This window comes from Bubalus bubalis, chromosome 4 (genome assembly GCF_019923935.1).
Source record: "Bubalus bubalis isolate 160015118507 breed Murrah chromosome 4, NDDB_SH_1, whole genome shotgun sequence".
Classification (NCBI taxonomy): domain Eukaryota; kingdom Metazoa; phylum Chordata; class Mammalia; order Artiodactyla; family Bovidae; genus Bubalus; species Bubalus bubalis.
In genome coordinates this window covers 77,065,942-77,087,129 of record NC_059160.1, presented here as the reverse complement: position 1 = coordinate 77,087,129, position 21,188 = coordinate 77,065,942, and the positions used below count along the sequence as shown (strand labels likewise).

At 37.2% G+C, this 21,188-nt stretch overlaps 1 protein-coding gene across 9 annotated transcripts in view; it reads right to left on the bottom strand.

The window, feature by feature from the left end:
* CNOT2 (CCR4-NOT transcription complex subunit 2) overlaps nucleotides 1–21,188 on the bottom strand; it is a 132,054-nt gene that overhangs the window by 50,259 nt on the left and 60,607 nt on the right. Inside the window, exon 2 of one of the 9 annotated variants that reach the window (XM_006058404.4) lies at nucleotides 7,972–8,029. The exons of the other annotated variants lie outside the window; for them this stretch is intronic. Coding sequence (XP_006058466.1) covers nucleotides 7,972–7,992 — 21 coding nt within the window. The 5' untranslated portion in view covers nucleotides 7,993–8,029. The remainder of the gene's footprint in view (nucleotides 1–7,971; nucleotides 8,030–21,188) is intronic. 9 annotated transcript variants of the gene reach the window in all.

The following is a 21,188-nucleotide window of genomic DNA, read 5'->3' as shown; positions in this document are numbered from 1 at the left end:
CAAACATATATATATTACATAGGTTAGCATACACTAGTTCTATCAGCCTGACACTGCCCCACTGCAAAAAAAAAAAAAAAAAAAAAGAGAGAGAGAGTTGGCCTCAAAATGTAGTAGAGAGGAATTAAACTGAGAAGCAGAATAGAAGCACTAAGTTGGCTGGATCTTCCCAGTAAACATCTTCATTACTTAATTAGGACTAGCCATGAATTCCTAAGGTCTAACATTCTTAACATCTAAATATAATATTTCAAAGCCAAACTCAGTAAGTCAAAATAATCACAGAAGAATTCACAAAACCTCAAACATGAGATAATCTTAACCAACAAACAACTTCAAAGACTGGTAAAGTGGCCCCTGATCCAGGTGGGATGAATGGTAATTACAAAAGGGAAGGATAAGAGAAAAGGCCTGGAGCTTTTTAAACGGTCACAGAAACAACACTAGGACAAATACAAATGAAACTTTAAAGATAAAATTTAGATAGATAAGAAACAGTAAAAACAGACCATATCCAAGGCAGGACAGATGATATTTAATCTTGCACAGTTTTCTTTCACCAAGACCTCTGGAAGGAACTTACTCTAAAATCATTTACTGTCTATGATGCTGGAAATGTTGGCTCAGGCATGGAATCCTATTCCCAGGGAATAGAAACATAATCCATGGCAGAGTGGTCCTTTTCCTGATAGCAAACAAATGTAGTTTGATTTTGAAATCTTTGAAATCTATCTCCCAAGGTTCCAGCAGCATATTTTAAAGTTGTGCTAGGACATTTCTATCTGAGGAGAAGCACATTTTAATCAACTTAATCAGTAATATTTAAAACTGACTTTCCAAGTTGTTCTCTCCTCCTTTGTTCTGCATATCATCACGTTCTATCCATTCTTCACATGGTTTTCATGTTTTTTGCCATTGTTCCTATCATCTTCTTAGTTTAAGATCTGGACTAGTTTTTTTAAGACCCCTGACTGATCTCTCTTTACATTTCAATGAACATGCTAACATATGAATTATGCCAAAAATTGTGCTAATGAACACAAAAACTGAGTAACAGCTCCAAGTCTTAAACAAGCTTACAGTCTAGCTAGGAAAAACACTTGTAAACAAAAAATTGTTCTATGAAAACCTGTATAGGTGCTCTGGGAATACAAATAAGGAAATATCTAACTTTAACTGAGGGAAACAGACTTAAGATCTTATTATAAAGTAATATGTGAACATATATTTAAATTTGTTAATTTTTTTTATTACAAAAAACACAAAGTGTGTGGGGTGGGTGATGCAGCAAACTCGGGCATCAGAGACAGCATGGGTAAGTGCTCGGAAATGAGACAAAGCCCAAGAAACAAAAAACTTTAAATACAGTCAACAAGGAAGATGCCTGGAAGGACAATGATAGGTGGTAAAGAAAAGTAGGTTAAATTCCATTGCCAGGTTAAGAGGGCATGTATACAGACAGGAAAATCAGGTATAAAAATCTAGGTGAAGACTTCCCACAACCAATATGATGTCACTATGATGTCACATTCATAACCACTACACTGAATTTGTTACTTTCTTACTCTCATATCTCTTTTTCAGTTCAGTTCAGTCGCTCACTCATGTCTGACTCTTTGCGACCCCATGAATTGCAGCACGCCAGGCCTCCCTGTCCATCACCAACTCCCAGAGTTCACTCATATCTCTTTTTAATTTTCCCTAAAGGATACAAACCAAGATTCCATAGATCATGACAGTAACACATAATTTTGCTGTAGTAATTATCTCAAAATTCAACACAAACCTTATGCCTCAGCTTAATTTGGTTCCTGTTTGCTTTCTGCCATTAGAGTGGTATCATCCGCATATCTGAGGTTGTTGTTTCTCCCACCTATCTTGATTTCAGCTTGTAATTCATCCAGCCCAGCATTTCTCATGATGTGCTCAGCATATAGGTTAAACAAACAGGGTGACAGCAGACAGCCCCGTTGTATTCCTTTCTCAATCTTGAACCAATCAGTTGTTCCATACAGGGTTCTAACTGTTGCTTCTTGACCTGCACACAGGTTTCTCAGGAGATAGGTAAGATGGTCTGGTATTCCCATCTCTCTAAGAGCTTCCCACAGTTTGTCAGGATCCACACAAGGGCTCTAGCATAATCGATGAAACAGAGATAGATGTTTTTCTGAAATTCCCTTGCTTTCTCTATAATCCAGTGAATGTTGGCAAATCGATCTCTGGTTCCTCTTCCTTTTCTAAACCCAGCTTGGACATCTGAAGTTCTTGGTTTGCATAATGCTGAAGCTTAGCATGAAAGATTTTAAGCATGGTTTTACTAGCATGGGAGATGAGTGCAACTGTCCAATGGTTAGCACATTCTTTGGTACTACTTTTCTAGGGGACTGGGATGAGGACTGACCTTTTCCAATCCTGTGGTCACTGCTGGGTCTTCCAGATTTGCTGACATAATGAAAGAAAAAACCTCGATGGCATCATCCTTTAGGGATCTGAATAGTTCTGCTGGAATTTCATCACACCCACTAGTTTTACTAGTAGCAATGGTTCTTAAGGCCCTCCAGAATGTCTGACTCCGGGTGACTAACCACTAAGATCTTTTATATACAGGTCTTCTGTGTATTCTTTCCATCTCTTCTTGATCACTTCAGGGTCTATTAGTTCTCTACCATTTTTATCCTTTACTGTGCCCATCTTTGGGCCGAATGATCCCTTATGTTTCCAATTTTCCTTAAGAGCTCTCCAGTCTTTCCCCTTTTGTTGTTTTCTTCTATTATTAAGCACTGTTCATCGACGAAGGCCTTCTTGTCTCTTCTGGCTATTTTTTGGAACTCTGCGTTTAACTGGATGTACCTTTTCCACTCTCCCTTGCTTTTTGCTTCTCTTTGTTCTGCTATTTGTAAAGCCTCCTCAGATAACCACTCTGCCTTCTTGCTTTTCTTTTTCTTGGGGATGGTTCCACCTCTGTACCTCTGCATAAGATGATACCTCTGATTAGAATGCTCTTTCTCCCATTCTTTGAAACTCTCACACCAAATCAGGACCCTTGGATTAGACAGTCACTGAAAATACTATATCATAACTATAATTACATAACTTTTATTGACCACCAACTAAATGCCCGGAAATATATTCTAAATGCTTTTAAATGTATTCATATAATCTTCATAGTTAAAACTAAGATCATGGCATCTGGTCCTATCACTTCATGGCAAATAGATGGGGAAACAGTGGAAACAGTGTCAGACTTTATTTTTTGGGGTTACAAAATCACTGCAGATGGTGACTGCAACCATGAAATTAAAAGATGCTTACTCCTTGGAAGGAAAGTTATGACCAACCTAGACAGCATATTAAAAAGCAGAGATATTACTTTGCCAACAAAGGTCCATCTAGTCAAGGCTATGGTTTTTCCAGTGGTCATGTATGGATGTGAGAGTTGGACTGTGAAGAAAGCTGAGCGCCAAAGAATTGATGCTTTTAAATTGCGGTGTTGGAGAAGACTCTTGAGAGTCCCTTGGACTGCAAGGAGATCCAACCAGTCCATCCTAAATGAGATCAGTCCTGGGTGTTCATTGGAAGGACTGATGCAGAAGTTGAAACTCCAATACTTTGGCCACCTCATGCGAAGAGCTGACTCACTGGAAAAGACCTTGATGCTGGGAGGGATTAGGGGCAGGAGAAGAAGGGGATGACAGAGGATGAGATGGCTGGATGGCATCACCGACTCGATGGACGTAAGTCTGAGTGAACTCCGGGAGCTGGTGATGGACAAGGAGGCCTGGCGTGCTGTGATTCAAGAGTCGGACACGACTGAGCAACTGAACTGAGCTGAGCTATGTAACATGTATGTAATCCTCATGTACTCCCTTATTTAGTCTTTATTTTTAGATGAGAAAACTGAGAACTGCATCAGATATATGGTCATATATGGCCCAAGGTCATATATCTGATGCGCCCAAGGTTTTATATCTGATAAGTGCCAAAGAAGGGCCATGAACCCATACAATTTGCTAGAGTCCCCGATTTTAACCATGATAGTACACTGACTCTCAGACATTCAGCTAATAATTTAATGTGTGTATTCTCCCAAAACGATAAGCTTCATTATGGGAGAAGCAGTAACGGGCAAAAGAGGTAAGTAGAGGGTGCCACATCAAATATGTGTGCAAGTCAAAAAGATCCCGTTAGCAGAAGAATGAGAATGAACTGACTAGATGTATGTGAAACAAAAGCTAGTCTCTATCAGACTGATTTTATCTCTTTTAGAGAAAGAGAATTTTAGAATAAAATTATGCTTAAGAGAACATTACTACACCAATTAAAAAGTAATTACTGTTTCATATTCCAAATTAATATTTTTACTAACTTTCAAAATATAATGAACATAACTGAATCATTCAAGGAATTAAAATGGTTATTATAAAACTATATTTTTATTATAAGCTACTGAAATAGACACTGTAACATTAAACAAGTAGAATACATTTATCAACTAGGTTAAAATAAGAACAAATACCTAATGGCAACATTTTCTTGGGGATTCCATTTCTAAAGTAGCTAGGAGTTTTTACTGTTAACATGCTGATACCTGTGACACATCACAAAATTAACTATTTAACAATATTAAAGTATGAAGACTTTTCTATAGCCAATACATTTTCACCTTTAGCAACAGAGTCTGTACTCACCTTATATTATAAAGGATAAAGAGAGCCAAGTATAGGTAGTGGGTGTGAGTAATAAGACTGTTTTTTACTCCTGCTTCCCTAATGGAGACTTTACTAATTCATTCTGATTGCTGAACACAGAATTTGACTTCTAGCCTATTTTGCCCTCCCAATTTCATATTCACTATCAGAAAACATTTCACACACATGCATATACACGGAAGTTTTTTGTTATCTATAAAGTAGGCAGAAAATTAATTTAAAAAAACACAGTCAATTGCAATTAACATTTATCTGCCTTTACCAAGATGTAGTAAACCAAACTGAAACCAATCACAAGAAGCCAAGATATCTGAAATCTACTTATCTTCAATACTGGCCTTCAGGAAAAGTTGATAGGTCAAATTCATTAAGACACTGCCCAGATTCTATGAAACAAGAATACTGTGCACCTATATCAAATATATACTACCACCTAGAAATATTTATAACCCAAGGAACTTCTGTTCTAGTGGTATTTTTTGGTAATAGGATTCTGAACTACCAATCCTACTTCACAACTGTAATAAATAATACTAATTTTCATTCCTAGAAAACACTAAAAAAAAATTGAAATGGGATTAAATAAAAGGAGAGAGAGGCACTAACATTGGAAAAAAAAAATTAGCTTCTCAAAGAACAAAGAATTTAATATCTGGAAGTCTTTAGGGAAAAACAGGAGAAGGCAATGGCACCCCACTCCAGTACTCTTGCCTGGAAAATCCCATGGATGGAGGAGCCTGGTAGGCTGCAGTCCATGGGGTTGTTAACAGTCGGACATGACTGAGCGACTTCACTTTCACGCATTGGAGAAGGAAATGGCAACCCACTCCAGTGTTCTTGCCTGGAGAATGCCAGGGATGCGGGAGCCTGGTGGGCTTCCGTCTACGGGGTCGCACAGAGTTGGACACGACTGAAGCGACTTAGCAGCAGCAGCAGCAGCAGGGAAAAACAAATGATCTTTCCTTTTATTAAAAAAATAAACTACTCTCAAAGTCCTACTAGCTCTAGAACACTGTGGCTTGATACTAATAAATAAATGTATAATGAATAGTTTAATAATCTGCTTAGGATGGATCCAAGAAAAGTGAAGATTTAGATACATTTTAAATTGATAATTTCTAAAATCATCAACTTAAATTGATAAGGAAATAAATAAAAGCAATTCACTTCACAGTTTTAGTAAATGCAAAAGGCCTGATAAATGAGCAATAAAAGCCTTAATGAATTCTGAAAAGGCAGCACAGGAAACTCTGGATGGAAACGTGATTCAGCAGAAAACCAGAGACTTATATGAACATACCCACAATTATCTTGGAGAGTAGTTAAATATTCTGGAATAAGATTTTTTATAGGAGTTACAGGAATACTTTGTAAGAGGTGCCACTCCTACAAAACAGGGTAGCTCACATTTCATAGAAAGACAGAGAGGGCATCAAGGGGAGATGAAAACACATCACTCTTCCTAATCCAACACCTGTTACTGCAATCTGGTATCTGAAGCTGCCTTACTAGATGACATTCCCATGTCTGGTATGTACACCATACCTTAAGATGTGCCCCTCCCCCAAACCTACAAATTCTGTAGAGTATTACCAAAAAGTCTACAAATGCTCCTATCAGTCTGACTTTGATCTAGGGAGGATATGTTGTGCATGCTTCAATTTGAAGTAAAATAGATTTCGTGGTTTTCCCAAAATCTTAGTCGCTTGTATCAATATGCCTCATACAGATTCAAACTTTAACCATCAATATATAAGCTTTAAAAGATAATTGTATAATCCTAAAATCAAAACTCAATTATTCAAAAAGTGCTAACAATCATATATTAACTAAAGAACCAACTATAACTGGTATGCCTTACCAGCAATAAGATTTGAGAACTCACACAATATGGACTAAAATTAAAATAAGCATTATTTTATCCTTGAATACAACTGAAAGAACATATAACAGTAAGCCTGTTAAGTTCAGAATATAAAACAAATATGAAAGAAAATTTTCAAATTAAGGTGGATATCTTAAACCAATGTTAAACATGGGGTCGGAGGTAGGGAGCTCTAATAAAGGGGAGAGGAAGGGAATTCAAAAGATACTGGACATATGGTCTGCTTTGCTGGGAGATATGGATGTCTATAAGCCTCATAGTAGATTTAAGAAACCCTGGAACTTGAGATAAACTGTTGAGGATTCTGTATTTCAAGACCCTGCTCTGAGATGCGAAATGCCAAATACCTGGTGCCCCAACCTTTTTAAACCTTACACACTTTCTTTGAAGAAATGTTAGCAATCACAGGCCAAATTAATTTTTCCTGGGTATAATTTTGCACGTCTTACTATGTGCAAAAGAATTTAGAAATCAAGTGAATAAAAATCACGTGGTATAGATATGAGGGAACTAAAGAAGAATTTTTGAAGGCTTTCTGAGAAGCAAAAGCCTAAAATGATAATAAAGTGTAGACCCAGGGCTATACTGCCACAGAACTATTTCTAAAAAGTATGCATTAAGAAAAAAACCTGCATTGTTAGATCATGATTTAAGATACAAGAAAGACAAGTAGAAAATGTCAAGAGTGTTGGCACTTTACACACACACACACACAATTTGGTGAACTTGCTCACTCAAGTGTTGGCTAAACTATGTACTAAGTATTGTGCTGCTTCTATACTTATTTTTACTAACCTTAAACCTAGAGAGGGGTAGAAAAGTTTCAGTCTTCCTGTCTAGATTTTGAGGAAAAAGATGTTTCAAGTTTCTATTCCTGCAAATTTTAAAAATATATAGCTACCTGACTAAAACTTTGGGAAAGGGAAGGACAGCATGTCTACAGCTACCAGAAGGAAACTAAAATTTGCCTCCTTCTGATACCAAGCTAAACATGGCAAAATTTTAACTCTATGGATTTATGCTTTCCCTGACTTCTCTTAGCTTCTTTTCTGAAAACCAGTTTTTTCGGTCCTGCAGTACTTTGTGGAGAATATGAAGTTTAAAACAATCTAACACCCTTCCTTTGCATTATAATATTTATGATTTATTCAGTTTAAGGTTGTCCCTCTTTCACATCCAATAAGAAAAAATTATTTCTTAGAACACATTAGGATTTTATTTAATAATTTATGAGGTAATTTTATGAAAAATAATTTTAAGAAGCATCATATTTTTAGACTAACAAAATGACTCACTGGTAAAATGGCCCAACATCCACCCTTAAAATACTGATGACAGTACCATCTTTTCCCCCAGCCTTTCCCACCACATACTTACCTGTGCAACTTCTTTCAACATTTGCTACTCTGGGGATTGGAAAGCTCAGAGCTGGAGGCTGAAGTGAAGAAGGAAAGGTTGGAGGGTGAGCCATGGCACCAGCCCCACACTAGGAGCTCCCCTGAGATACTACAGCAGGGTTGACACCATAGCTCTGAAGTTCAAACTCCAGCAAACGATAAGAAAGGAGTCCAACCAGAACATGATAAACGATGGGATTCTTCTGCTCTTTGAAAAATAAGGAAATCATGCTATAAAGATCTGAATGTCCAGTTTCAACATTATGACTCCCTGTTCACATCTTCATTATCCCCAACCCCAGATTCACCTCTCACACCAATTCAAAGTGCTCTTCAAAACAGAGGGTGGGAGGCGAAATCCTACAAACTTGTACACAGTAAATGAGGATAGGGCTTACCTGGCCAGCATAAAAACGTCCAGGACAATATGTTAAAATACTCTGCCTACCTGCCCTTTGAATATTTTCTTGCTCTCCTAAGCGTTCAATATTTAAGGCTCTCAAACACATTAATATTAACACCATCAACCAGGAAAAATTTTAAAATGACAGCGGGGCTACTTAGATGTATTTAAATTCCTAAAAGTAGACTAGTGACCTTTTTAAAATCCAGGGATAACTTTTGGTATAAGGATATTCCTTGGAGGAATTTCCTGGCAGGCCAGTGTTTAAGGAGTTTGACTTCCACTGCTGGGGCCCCAGTTCTATCTCTAGTTGTAGAACTAAGATTTTACAAGTTGTACAGAATGGCAAAAAAAAAATTTCTGGGAGGAAACTAAGTTCTTAAAAGTGTTCCATTCTGATAAAAGCAAATAAGGACACCCCTTAACTAATATAACTCTAATCAAATTAGATGATAAAAAATTAGACTTTTAGAGAAATAAATCTAAATATAGGACTTAAATGTGACTTTTATGAGAATAAGAATCCTCATTTTATAATATAGAAAGTAAACTATCAATTCAAAGGAAACTAGATTCTGATTATTATGACTAATAAAGCTAATAGAAGAAGATGTTCATTTCAGTTATTTAAAGATGACATCTATTTAGTAACATAAATATTACTGAAGGTGGCAAATACTATAAAGCCGTAAACTAGGAGAAGGAAACAGCAACACACTCCAGTGTTTTTGCCTAGAGAACCCCATGGACAAAAGAACCTGGGGGGTAAAAACAAAACAAAACAAAAAAAACACCAAAATTGTAAACTAAATTCACTGAAGATAAAGAATACCAAATTATTTTATATGAAGCAATTAAAAATGAAAAGTATCCCTTTAGCAAGGGAACATAGGACCTTTAAAATACTTTTAAACAGCTTGCCATATAAATTAATTCAGTAAACACCTACTATGTGCTAAATATTTACATTTATACCCTTATATACTTTATCCATTAGATGCTCAGAACAGAGAACATCATAAATCAAAGTGAGTAAAGAAGAAAAACACATTTATAGTGCTCCTGTACTACTCTGGCCTCCAGGCCTTAGTGAACTTACCCTTCATTACCTCTAATCTCCCACCATTCCTGCAACACTGCCCTGCTCCCCTTGATATTTCTCAAACTCAAAGGGCATACTTCTGACTTCAGGCTTTTGTATTTGTATACTTCAGGAAAGCTTTCTTCTTAGGTAGCTACATGGCTTTGGCTCACTTTACTTCAGATACTGAGCCATCCTAGTGAGGACTTCATTGTCTATTCTATTTTAGATTATACTATCCTTTGTCCTAAATCCCTTGGCACCCTTTACCCCTTTTCCTATATGTGTCAACATATAACACACAATGCATTTTATCTATTTTGTTTAATGTTTTCCTATGCTCTAAAACATCAGCTCCCTGAGAACAGAATTTATTTTTGTCTCTTTGTTCACTTATGTCTCCGCAAAATCTGGAACGGTGCCTGGCACTGAATAGGCCCATAACATGCACGTGTCCTCCTCTTACTCCACACATGCTGTTGTTACCTATGGTATTTGACAGGAACCCATCAATGCAGTGCTTACAGCACACATGAAAGTTTTATGAGGACAACAATTATTTTAAAAAGTAATGGAATTATTCAAAAATTAATTTTTATACTTCTGAAACATATGAATAAAACTGTTTTATGCCTTTTCCCACTGAAATTGACAACCACTTCCAAAATACCTAATAGACACCTTCAGTGGTTAGAATGCCATACCATGAGAGGTAAATAAAAACTTCAGGATTTAAAATTATTTTTCTATTTCTTAAACTTTTTCTCAAGTTAGATTGTCTTCTTAAAAAAAGTTGCTTCACAAGTATTTCAGATTTATCAGTTTAATACGATGAGACAATACATGTTTCTTTTCTAGCCAAAAAAAAAAAAAAAAAAAAATCCCCCTAGAAGAATTATACTACTCAGAGCCACTGGGTTGCACTGTAGTCCATGGGAATATATACTCCTTAAAGTTAGCTGAACCATTTACCGCTAGAACAGGCTAACACAGTGTGGGCCTGGTACAAATATGCACTAACATGTACTGAGTGTTTACTAAATGGTAAGCACGGCTCAAAGCACTTTATACATATTACCTCACTTAATCATAACAAAACCTCTGTAAGATGTACTTTTACCTCAAATTGAGGCACAGAAGGGTAGGGTCTACATACTCTCATCAGACTGAAAATATTTTTCTTTCACAGTTATTATGAATACCCAGTTCTTACAACTCCAATAAGATATGAAAGGCTTATTTTGCAGAAAAACCCAAGTGGATAGACTTCATATTTTAGAAGTTGGCCAAAGTATAGGTAAGGGTGAGGCACAGGCTTGAAAATTGAGAGATGAAGTAAAGATCCACATTCTGAACTGTGGGATCCTCAGCTTTCTTTCCTTAACTTGCTTACAGAACACTGTCAGATGTAAGCATCACCCCGTCCACTGCACCTTGATACTACCTGTGGAAAAACTGAATTGCTGCAGAGAAATAAATGTCACACACTAACAAAGTGAGGTCCGTCCCAATGAAAAGGCTAACTCAACTACATGTTAACACACTGTCCACAAACCCAGTAATCACTTTACTTTTTTAGAAATAATTTTAGAGTCACAAAAGAGCTGTTTAAAAATAGTTCCCATATAACCCCATTTTCCTCCAGTGGTAACATCTTGTTAGGACAAGTATCAAAACTAAGAAATTAGCTATTAACTAACAACTTCACCAGTTTCCCACTAACTTCCTTTTTCTGTACCAGGGTAGACATTAATATTTAGTTTTATGCTTCCTTAGTCTTCTGCAACCATGGACTTTACATCAGTCTTTCACAACACTGATGCCTTCAGTCATACCAGTGTAGCTAACACTACAGAATGTCCTGCAACTTGGGTAGGTCTGATGTTTTGTCATGACTAGATTGACGTCATACATTTTTAAAGACACATTACAAGAAATGTGACACGTCCTCAAGTGCACTATATATGATGGATATATTCCAATATATGCATGCATGTGATGATAAAATGTCTTATTACAAGCGATACTAACCTTGATCTTGGTTAAAATGGTGTATCTGTCAGTTTTCTCCATTGTAACTCACTATTTTCCTTTTGAAAACAGTACATATTCTGAAAAAAATACTTTTAGAGCATGCAAATATCTGTCCTTAATTTTTGGCTCACTAATTTAGACCATTCATCCATGGATACTGCCTACAGCACCTATTACTATGATGGTTTAAGGATGATTTTCTATTTTCTTCATTTCTTTTACATTGTATTTGTTCATCAAAATGTTTCTGTAAGTAGACAAATCATCTTTTAAAGATCTTATTCTCAAACATGAATACAAGTGTCAAAGATGTAACCTAACTGACCCAAAGTGATATAGACAGAAAGTGAAAAATAGTGTCTTAAAACCAAGAGTCTTTTAATCTATAACAATATATTCTTTCAGTTTCATTACACTACTCTTATCCCAGTAGAAAAGAGCACTTATAAATTCATATGCCTCAAGCAGTCTCTTTCACTTTTCATCAAGAGGCTTTTGAGTTCCTCTTCACTTTCTGCCATAAGGGTGGTGTCATCTGCATATCTGAGGTTATTGATATTTCTCCCAGCAATCTTTTTGATTCCAGCTTGTGCTTCTTCCAGTCCAGCGTTTCTCATGATGTACTCTACATATAAGTTAAATAAACAGGGTGACAATATACAGCCTTGACGAACTCTTTTTCCTATTTGGAACCAGTCTGTTGTTGTTCCATGTCCAGTTCTAACTGTTGCTTCCTGACCTGCATACAGGTTTCTCAAGAGGCAGGTCAGGTGGTCTGGTATTCCCATCTCTTGAAGAATTTTCCACCGTTTCTTGTGATCCACACAGTCAAAGGCTTTGGCATAGTCAATAAAGCAGAAATAGATGTTTTTCTGGAACTCTCTTGCTTTTTCCATGATCCAGCGGATGTTGGCAATTTTTTCTCTGGTTCCTCTGCCTTTTCTAAAACCAGCTTGAACATCAGGAAGTTCACAGTTCACGTATTGCTGAAGCCTGGCTTGGAGAATTTTGAACATTACTTTACTAGCGTGTGAGATGAGTGCAACTGACGGTAGTTTGAGCATTCTTTGGCATTGCCTTTCTTTGGGATTGGAATGAAAACTGACCTTTTTCAGTCCTGTGGCCACTGCTGAGTTTTCCAAATTTGCTGGCATATTGAGTGCAGTACTTTCACAGCATCATCTTTCAGCATTTGGAATAGCTCAACTGGAATTCCATCACCTCCACTAGTTTGTTCGTAGTGATGCCTTCTAAGGCCCACTTGACTTCACATTCCAGGATGTCTGGCTCTAGGTCAGTGATCACACCATCATGATTATCTGGGTCGTGAAGCTCTTTTTTGTACAGTTCTTCTGTGTATTCTTGCCATCTCTTAATATCTTCTGCTTCTGTTAGCCTCTTGATGAAAGTGAAAGTGGAGAGTGAAAAAGTTGGCTTAAAGCTCAACATTCAGAAAATGAAGATCACGGCATCCAGTCCCACCACTTCATGGGAAACAGATGGGGAAACAGTGGAAACAGTGTCAGACTTTATTTTTCTGGGCTCCAAAATCACTACAGATGGTGACTGCAGCCATGAAATTAAAAGACGCTTACTCCTTGGAAGGAAAGTTATGACCAACCTAGATAGCATATTCAAAAGCAGAGACATTACTTTGCCAACAAAGGTCCGTCTAGTCAAGGCTATGGTTTTTCCTGTGGTCATGTATGGATGTGAGAGTTGGACTGTGAAGAAGGCTGAGCACCGAAGAATGGAAGCTTTTGAACTGTGGTGTTGGAGAAGACTCTTGAGAGTCCCTTGGACTGCAAGGAGATCCAACCAGTCCATTCTGAAGGAGATCAGCCCTGGGATTTCTTTGGAAGGAATGATGCTAAAGCTGAAACTCCAGTACTTTGCCACCTCATGCGAAGAGTTGATTCATTGGAAAAGACCCTGATGCTGAGAGGGATTGGGGGCAGGAGGAGAAGGGGACGGCAGAGGATGAGATGGCTGGATGGCATCACTGACTCGATGGACGTGAGTCTCAGTGAACTCCGGGAGTTGGTGATGGACAGGGAGGCCTGGCGTGCTGCAATTCATGGGGTCGCAGAGTCGGACATGATTGAGCGACTGATCTGATCTGAAGCAGTCTCTACCAGTACTTCCAGCCCTAAATAAGAAAGATCTTTTCTTTTTCCTAAGAAAAAAAAATCTTCCTGTTTTCATTACTATACATCATTATACACATTTACTATAATACCTTTAGTCTACTGAGGCAGGTTAAACAATGAAGATATAATATTCTACGTGACAGAATAAGGAATTCTAATTAGTAAAATTATGACCTCAGTTAAGAAGATAAATGGTCATTATATTTACAAGTCTACTGGGATTCCCTGGTGGTTCAGTGGTAAAGAATTCGCCTGCCAATGCAGGAAATGCAAGAGACTTGAGTTTGACCCCTGGGTCAGGAAGATCTCCTGGAGTAGAAAATGGCAACCACTCCAGTATTCTTGCCTGGAAAATTCCATGGACAGAAGAGCCTGACAGGCTATGGTCCATGGGATTGCAAACAGTTGAACAAGACTGTGAGACTAAGCACAACAACAATATTTACAAGTCTACTAGATTCCAGGGAATCTTAAGGGAGGGAACTGACAGGGAAATTTCAATTTTTAGATTTAGGTAAAATAGAATCGCAGCTCTGATGACTCCATATATGAATTGGAATTTACTGACTTGTACTGTTTGATGTTTCTTCACAAATGACGCTAAGTGCTGAGAACAAGTCTGATATTTCATTGGATTGCATTTCACATAGTGTCTTACACAATAAAAACTATTCAAGCCTTGACTGAACACTAACTTAAAAGCTTATTTTCTCAGTCTCAAGAATGATTTTTCATCCATCTTCTCAACCAAAATAAAAATTTGTTTAAAGATGAAACCTTTTAAGATTTAATAAGACTTCTACTTCCAACCAAGATGGAGGAGTAGGGCTCCCCTTTCTCCCATGTCACCTGAAACAACTTTTAAAATGGATTTTAAAAAATGGGTAAAATATATTTATCAATGGTTTTCAGACATAGGACATAAAGCGGTATAAAACAAGAACCCCTAAGAGAAGAGAAAGAACTGATATGAGCCTTACAACTGCCCCTGCTTATTGAATGGGGGAGTTTCCAAGTTATAATACCAAGTTGCAATACAAGGAGACTGAGTCGTGGTGAAGGCCAGAAATTGCTGTGAACTGAGAAAGTGTAGCTGAGAAGGCAGCTAGAGCACCAAGTAAGAGAGAGCTGCAAAGAGAAAGCATTAGAGAAATCTGGAAAGGGTTCCTCTTTGGTCATCTGTGCGTATGCATGTATGCAGAGGGTGGGAACAGAGACAGCACAAATAATCTCTAGGCTCACACAACTGTTCCCTAAGCCAAAATAGAAAAACATAATTCGTAGGGCATCAGATAGAGTACTCAGAAGAATACAGTCTCAGTATGTGGGAACAATTAGCCTAGACTAAAAGCTACTGTGGTCCTTTGTAACAAAACTTACCATTAAAAGGGGGAGTGGGGGGGAGGGAAGAAAGGAAGAATGTCTCAAAGGGCTCAAAAAGCTTCTAAGTACTAAAAAAGCTCAAGAACTCTAACAAATACAAAAAAAAAAAAAAAAGTATAGCACTGAACAGATTAAAAATTCTAAGAACTGGCATCCAAGCAGAACAGAAGTTTCCTGGCCATGCAAAACAATAATAAAATACATAATGGGGAACCACCAAGAGAACAGACCCAGAAATGGTACAGGTGACAGATTTAACAATGACATTATAGAGCTGTTATGGTTTGTATGTAAAGGGAAGAATAACTGGCACGATGAAGAAAAGACTGGTGAACTTTTAAAAACACAGATATAAAAAACCATCCTAGATACATGGAGAAAAAAAATATTTTAAAAACTGAACAGAGCAACAGTAAGCTGTGGGACTTCATGTGATTTTAATATATGTATAATTGGAGTCCCCAAGGTTGAATAGGTACAGAGTAAATATTCACAAAAATAGTAGAATAAAAATCTCAACTGATTCACTTTGCTATACACCTGAAACTAACACAACACTGAAAGTCAATTATACTCCATTAAAAATTCTTAATAAAAATTCCAAATTTGATTCAGACTAATAAGTTCACAAATTTAAAAGGTTCAATGAATCTCAAGCATGAGACATGAAAACTATACCAAGATATATCATAGATAAATGTGCAAAACCAAGGCAGAGGAACCAGAGATTAAATTGCCAACATCCGCTGGATCATCAAAAAAGCAAGAGAGTTCCAGAAAAACATCTATTTCTGCTCTACTGACTATGCCAAAGCCTTTGACTGTGTGGATCATAATCAACTGTGGAAAATTCTGTAAGAGATGTGAATACCAGACCACCTGACCTGCTCTTGAGAAACCTGTATGCAGGTCAGGAAGCAACAGTTAGAACTGGACATGGAACAACAGACTGGTTCCAAGTAGGAAAAGGTGTACATCAAGGCTGTATATTGTCATCCTGCTTATTTAACTTATATGCAGAGTACATCATAAGAAACGCTGGGCTGGAAGAAGCACAAGCTGGAATCAAGATTGCCGGGAGAAATATCAATAACCTAAGATATGGAGATGACACCATCCTTATGGCAGAAAGTGAAGAGGAACTCAAAAGCCTCTTGATGAAAGTGAAAGAGGAGAGTGAAAAAGTTGGCTTAAAGCTCAACATTCAGAAAACTAAGATCATGGCATCTGGTCCCATCACTTCATGGCAAATAGATGGGAAACAATGGAAACCGTGTCAGACTTTATTTTTTTTGGCTCCATATCACTGCAGATGGTGATTGCAGCTATGAAATTAAAAGACGCTTACTCCTTGCAAGGAAAGTTATAACTAACCTAGATAGCATATTCAAAAGCAGAGACATTACTTTGTCAACAAAGGTCCATCTAGTCAAGGCCATGGGTTTTCAGTGGTCATGTATGAGTGTGAGAGTTGGACTATAAAGACAGCTGAGTGCTGAAGAATTGATGCTTTTGAATTGTGGTATTGGAGAAGACGCTTGAGAGTCCCTTGCACTGCAAGGAGATCCAACCAGTCCATCCAACACCCAGATCAGTCCTGGGTGTTCATTGGAAGGACTGATGCTGAAGCTCCAGTACTTTGGCCACCTAATGCGAAGAGCTGACTCATTGGAAAAGACCTTGATGCTGGGAGGGATTGGGGGCAGGAAGAGAAGGGGAAGACATAGGATGAGATGGCTGGATGGCATCACCGATTCGATGGACATTAGTCTGGGTAAACTCCAGGAGTTGGTGATGGACAGGGAGGCCTGGCATGCTGCGATTCATGGGGTTGCAGAATAGTAGGACACGACTGAGAGACTGATGAGCGACTGAACTGAACTGAATGACCAAAAAAATGTTAATAGTAGCCAGAGGAAAAGTTACAGTATGCAAAGAGGGCCAAAGATAAAACAGCAGGTCTTTTGCAGAAATGGTCTAAATTAGAAAACAGTGGAGCAAAATCTTCAAAGCATTAAAACAAAAATCTGTCAACTTTGAATTCCAGGTCCAGCAAAAACTTTATCAAAAATACAAGTGAAATAAAAACTTTTTCAGATAAACGAAACCTAAAAGAATTCATCACCATCAGAAATGTATCACAGTCTATCCATCGGGATAGACGGACTTTTTAAGGTCAAAGTCTACCCCAATGGAGCTTTTTCTATAGATTCACATTGCTGGAAAATCCTCATGGTATAAATATGTGTTTTGTTTTACTGTTTGTAGGAAAGAATTATAAGACGAGATGCTACTAAAAGTATGAAAGATCTAATAGTCAAATTTTTTTATCTTAAGATACTGGAATATCCCAAAGGTCTACCCTATGATAGGATGTGATTAGGGTGAATATGACTTGCATTTATACTTAGAGGGCATGTGAAATTAAGAACCAGGTAGATCCATCGATTCTGACCCTAAAAGTTGCCCTAAAGTAAACTGCTTCAGAGTCCCCTGCACAGCAAGGAGATCAAATCAGTCAATCCTAAAGGAAATCAACCCTGAATACTCGCTGGAAGGACTGATGCTGAAGCTCCAATACTTTGGCCACCTGATACAAAGAGCTGGCTCACTGGAAAAGACCCTGATTCTGAGAAAGACTGAGGGCAGGAGGAGATGGGGGCAACAGAGGATGAGATGGTTGGATGGTCATCACTGACTCAATGGACATGAGTGTGAGCAAACTGTAGGAGACAGTGAAGGACAGGAAAGCCTGGCATGTTCATGGGGTCACAAACAGGACACAAGCAGGACACAACTTAGCCACTGAACAATAACAAACTGAAGAAATTGGATCCTAAAGATTATAGGTAGGGAATTTTTGAAGTCATCAGTATGTTAATATTCAAGTGGAGATCAAAGAAGCTCAACTGAAAGAACTGTGACCTGACATGACAACTGTGGGTTAGGTGAGCGTTCTTTTAAAACTTTCAAGGAACTAAGGTAAGGTGAAAGGCAGTAGAAGGAATCACAATGTGCAAAATTCTTAAAAGCAAAAATTTAATGACTTTAATTTTGCCTGTGTTACACATAACTTAAAAAGCTTTAAATTTTTTAAAGTCCTTCAATTACAAGGAAAATGATAATATTATAAAGAAGTGAAGGAAGGAAAAAGAAAAGAAAGGGAGTGAGGAAGGAGGCAAGCAAGGGAAGAAACTGGAAGGAAAAGCAGAGGTAAGTTAAAAAAAGAAGAGAAGTAACGGAAAGAGAAAGAATACGATGAAAATGGATCACCAAACATTTTCAATTATTGTAATAATAAAAAGCAGAAGTAACGCTAACCCCTCCCCACCAAATTACAGTAAACAATGAGAATATGTCACAGAAATTGAATCAACTGTTTCTCTTAAGAAGTGAAATTCCCACTGAGACCTAGAGAATGGTAAAGAAATATGGTTCTAGCAGTCTAGCAGACTATTAAAAAAAAAAAAAAATGCTCCACTCATAACCAACTAAAAATGCTCCACAAAATACTCAGCCAACAACAAACATTAATTAAGCAGACACTAAGCATTATTCCCAATATTGCCAGGAGAAATATTAATAACCTCAGATACGCAGATGATACCACAAAGCCTCTTGATGAAAGTGAAAGAGGAGAGTGAAAAAGTTGGCTTAAAGCTCAACATTCAGAAAATGAAGATCATGGCATCCGGTCCCATCACTTCATGGCCAATAGACGGGGAAACAGTGGAAACCGTGTTAGACTTTATTTTTTTGGGCTCCAAAATCACTGCAGATGGTGACTGCAGCCATGAAATTAAAAGATGCTTACTCCTTGGAAGGAAAGTTATGACCAACCTAGATAGCATATTCAAAAGCAGAGACATTACTTTGCCAACAAAGGTCCATCTAGTCAAGGCTATGGTTTTTCCTGTGGTCATGTATGGATGTGAAAGTTGGACTGTGAAGAAGGCTGAGCGCCGAAGAATTGATGCTTTTGAACTGTGGTGTTGGAGAAGACTCTTGAGAGTCCCTTGGACTGCAAGGAGATCCAACCAGTCCATTCTAAAGGAAATAAGTCCTGAGTGTTCTTTGGAAGGAATGATGCTAAAACTGAAACTCCAGTACTTTGGCCACCTCATGTGAAGAGTTGACTCATTGGAAAAGACTCTGATGCTGGGAGGAATTGGGGGCAGGAGGAGAAGGGGACGACATAGGATGAGATGGCTGGATGGCATCACTGACTCGATGGATGTGAGTTTGAGTGAACTCTGGGAGTTGGTGATGGACATGGAGGCCTGGTGTGCTGCAATTCACAGGGTCGCAAAGAGTCGGACACAACTGAGCGACTGAACTGAACTGAACTGAAGCATTATTCTCAGGTAGGGATACAGTGTGAAGAAAATATTAGTGAAATCTAAAACAGAGATTACATTCTGATTTTTAAATGAACTTTGAACATGGAAGACAGGGAAGAGGGAAATTCAGCACCCCAAAACAAAATGTTTACATTTCCAAACAGGAATTTGCTCAAGGTAGAAAGCTATTAAAGACATCTCATAAAGCAGGTAACTTAAAACCCCTTAGTGAAGAATGCATCAAAAATTCTTGATGGCCCTAACTAAATTTGATGCTGGCAGAAGCAGGTAAAGCAATCTCTTCTGAGAATCTATAGCCAAAGCAGCCCAAATTCACATTACCTGTATGGACTACAACTTCAAACCAACATTTTATTTTGAATTGGGCCTGGATTTGGTAGTACCTTAGGCACTGGCAGAAGCATAGGCAAATCCCCTTGGGAAAAATGTCTTTTCACCCATTGCTCAAAGAAATCCCACAGATTTTTAAGAAACATAAAATGGTAACTAACTTACACACAAATACAAAGAATCAAGGTACCATAAATGAGAACCAGCAGAAACAAGAAACATTAGAGTGATCTGCGTCAACTTTCAACTGCTGGAGTCAAAATCTAAACAAAAAAATAAATAATGGTAAAAATGTGAATAATGATAAATATGCAGGCACAAAAGATATGGACAAGATTAACAAAGTTGGTCTCATGGAAACAAAGCAATATACCTGCCACCTGGTCAATATGCATTTTGTTCAAGTATATAAATAATTGATATCATACTGACCACATTCTCTAGCTACAGTGGAATACATAAGAAATCAGCAATAGGAAGCTAATAAGAAAAACCTCATAAGTTTGGAAAATTAAAAACACTTAAAATTAAAGAACAGTAAAACAAGCCCTAAAAGAATAAAAAGAAATAACTTAGTAAAGAGCATAAAGTGATGAATATAAAACAAAAATAAATTTAAAAAATAGGTAAATGAAGCTAGAAGTTGATTACAAAGTGACAAATCCCTAGCAAGGGTGACAAATTATTAAGAGGAAAAGGCACACAATAAAAAAATCTTAAGGATAAAAAAGGTGTTAAAGAGAAAAAATATAATTAAGAAGGTAGCATTATGAGTAATTTCTTAATCCTAATAAAGCGTATCTACAAAAAAAAAAAAAAAAAAAAAAAAATCCTGCACCAAATATCTTATTTACTGACAACTTAAAGCTTGTAGGACAAGTAAAACAAGAGAAAAGAGTTCTACTATTTACACTTCTATTCAATATTGTATCAGAAGTACAAGTGAGTTCTGAAAAGGTATCTAAGTCATAAAAAATATAAAGTATCAAAATTGTAACCTACAGATGATATATTTATTTACACAAAAGCCACTCAAAGAACCTACAGATAAATTATAAGAATAAAATTTCAGTAACATTAACTAATGGATACAATAATCAAGTTTAAAAGTCAAATGTATGTCAATATAACAGTGACATCTATAAAACATAATTTAAAAAATATAATTTATCAAAAAAACAACAAAAAGTACTTATGTATAACCCTGACTAAAGATTTATAAGTCCATTGCTTAAAAAAAATCTTTTGAAATAAAAATTTACTGAGAGAAAATATAGAAGAGCTCAGTGTATGAATTCAGACAGGAAGAGTATCATAAATATGTCAATTTTTCCCCAAATAAAAATGAAGGTAATAAAATTCCACTTGTAAACACAATACTTTTCTTTTCAATTCTAAATCTGTCATTGAACAAGGGCCAAGAAAGTTAAGACAATAATAAAAACCAAAGTGGAG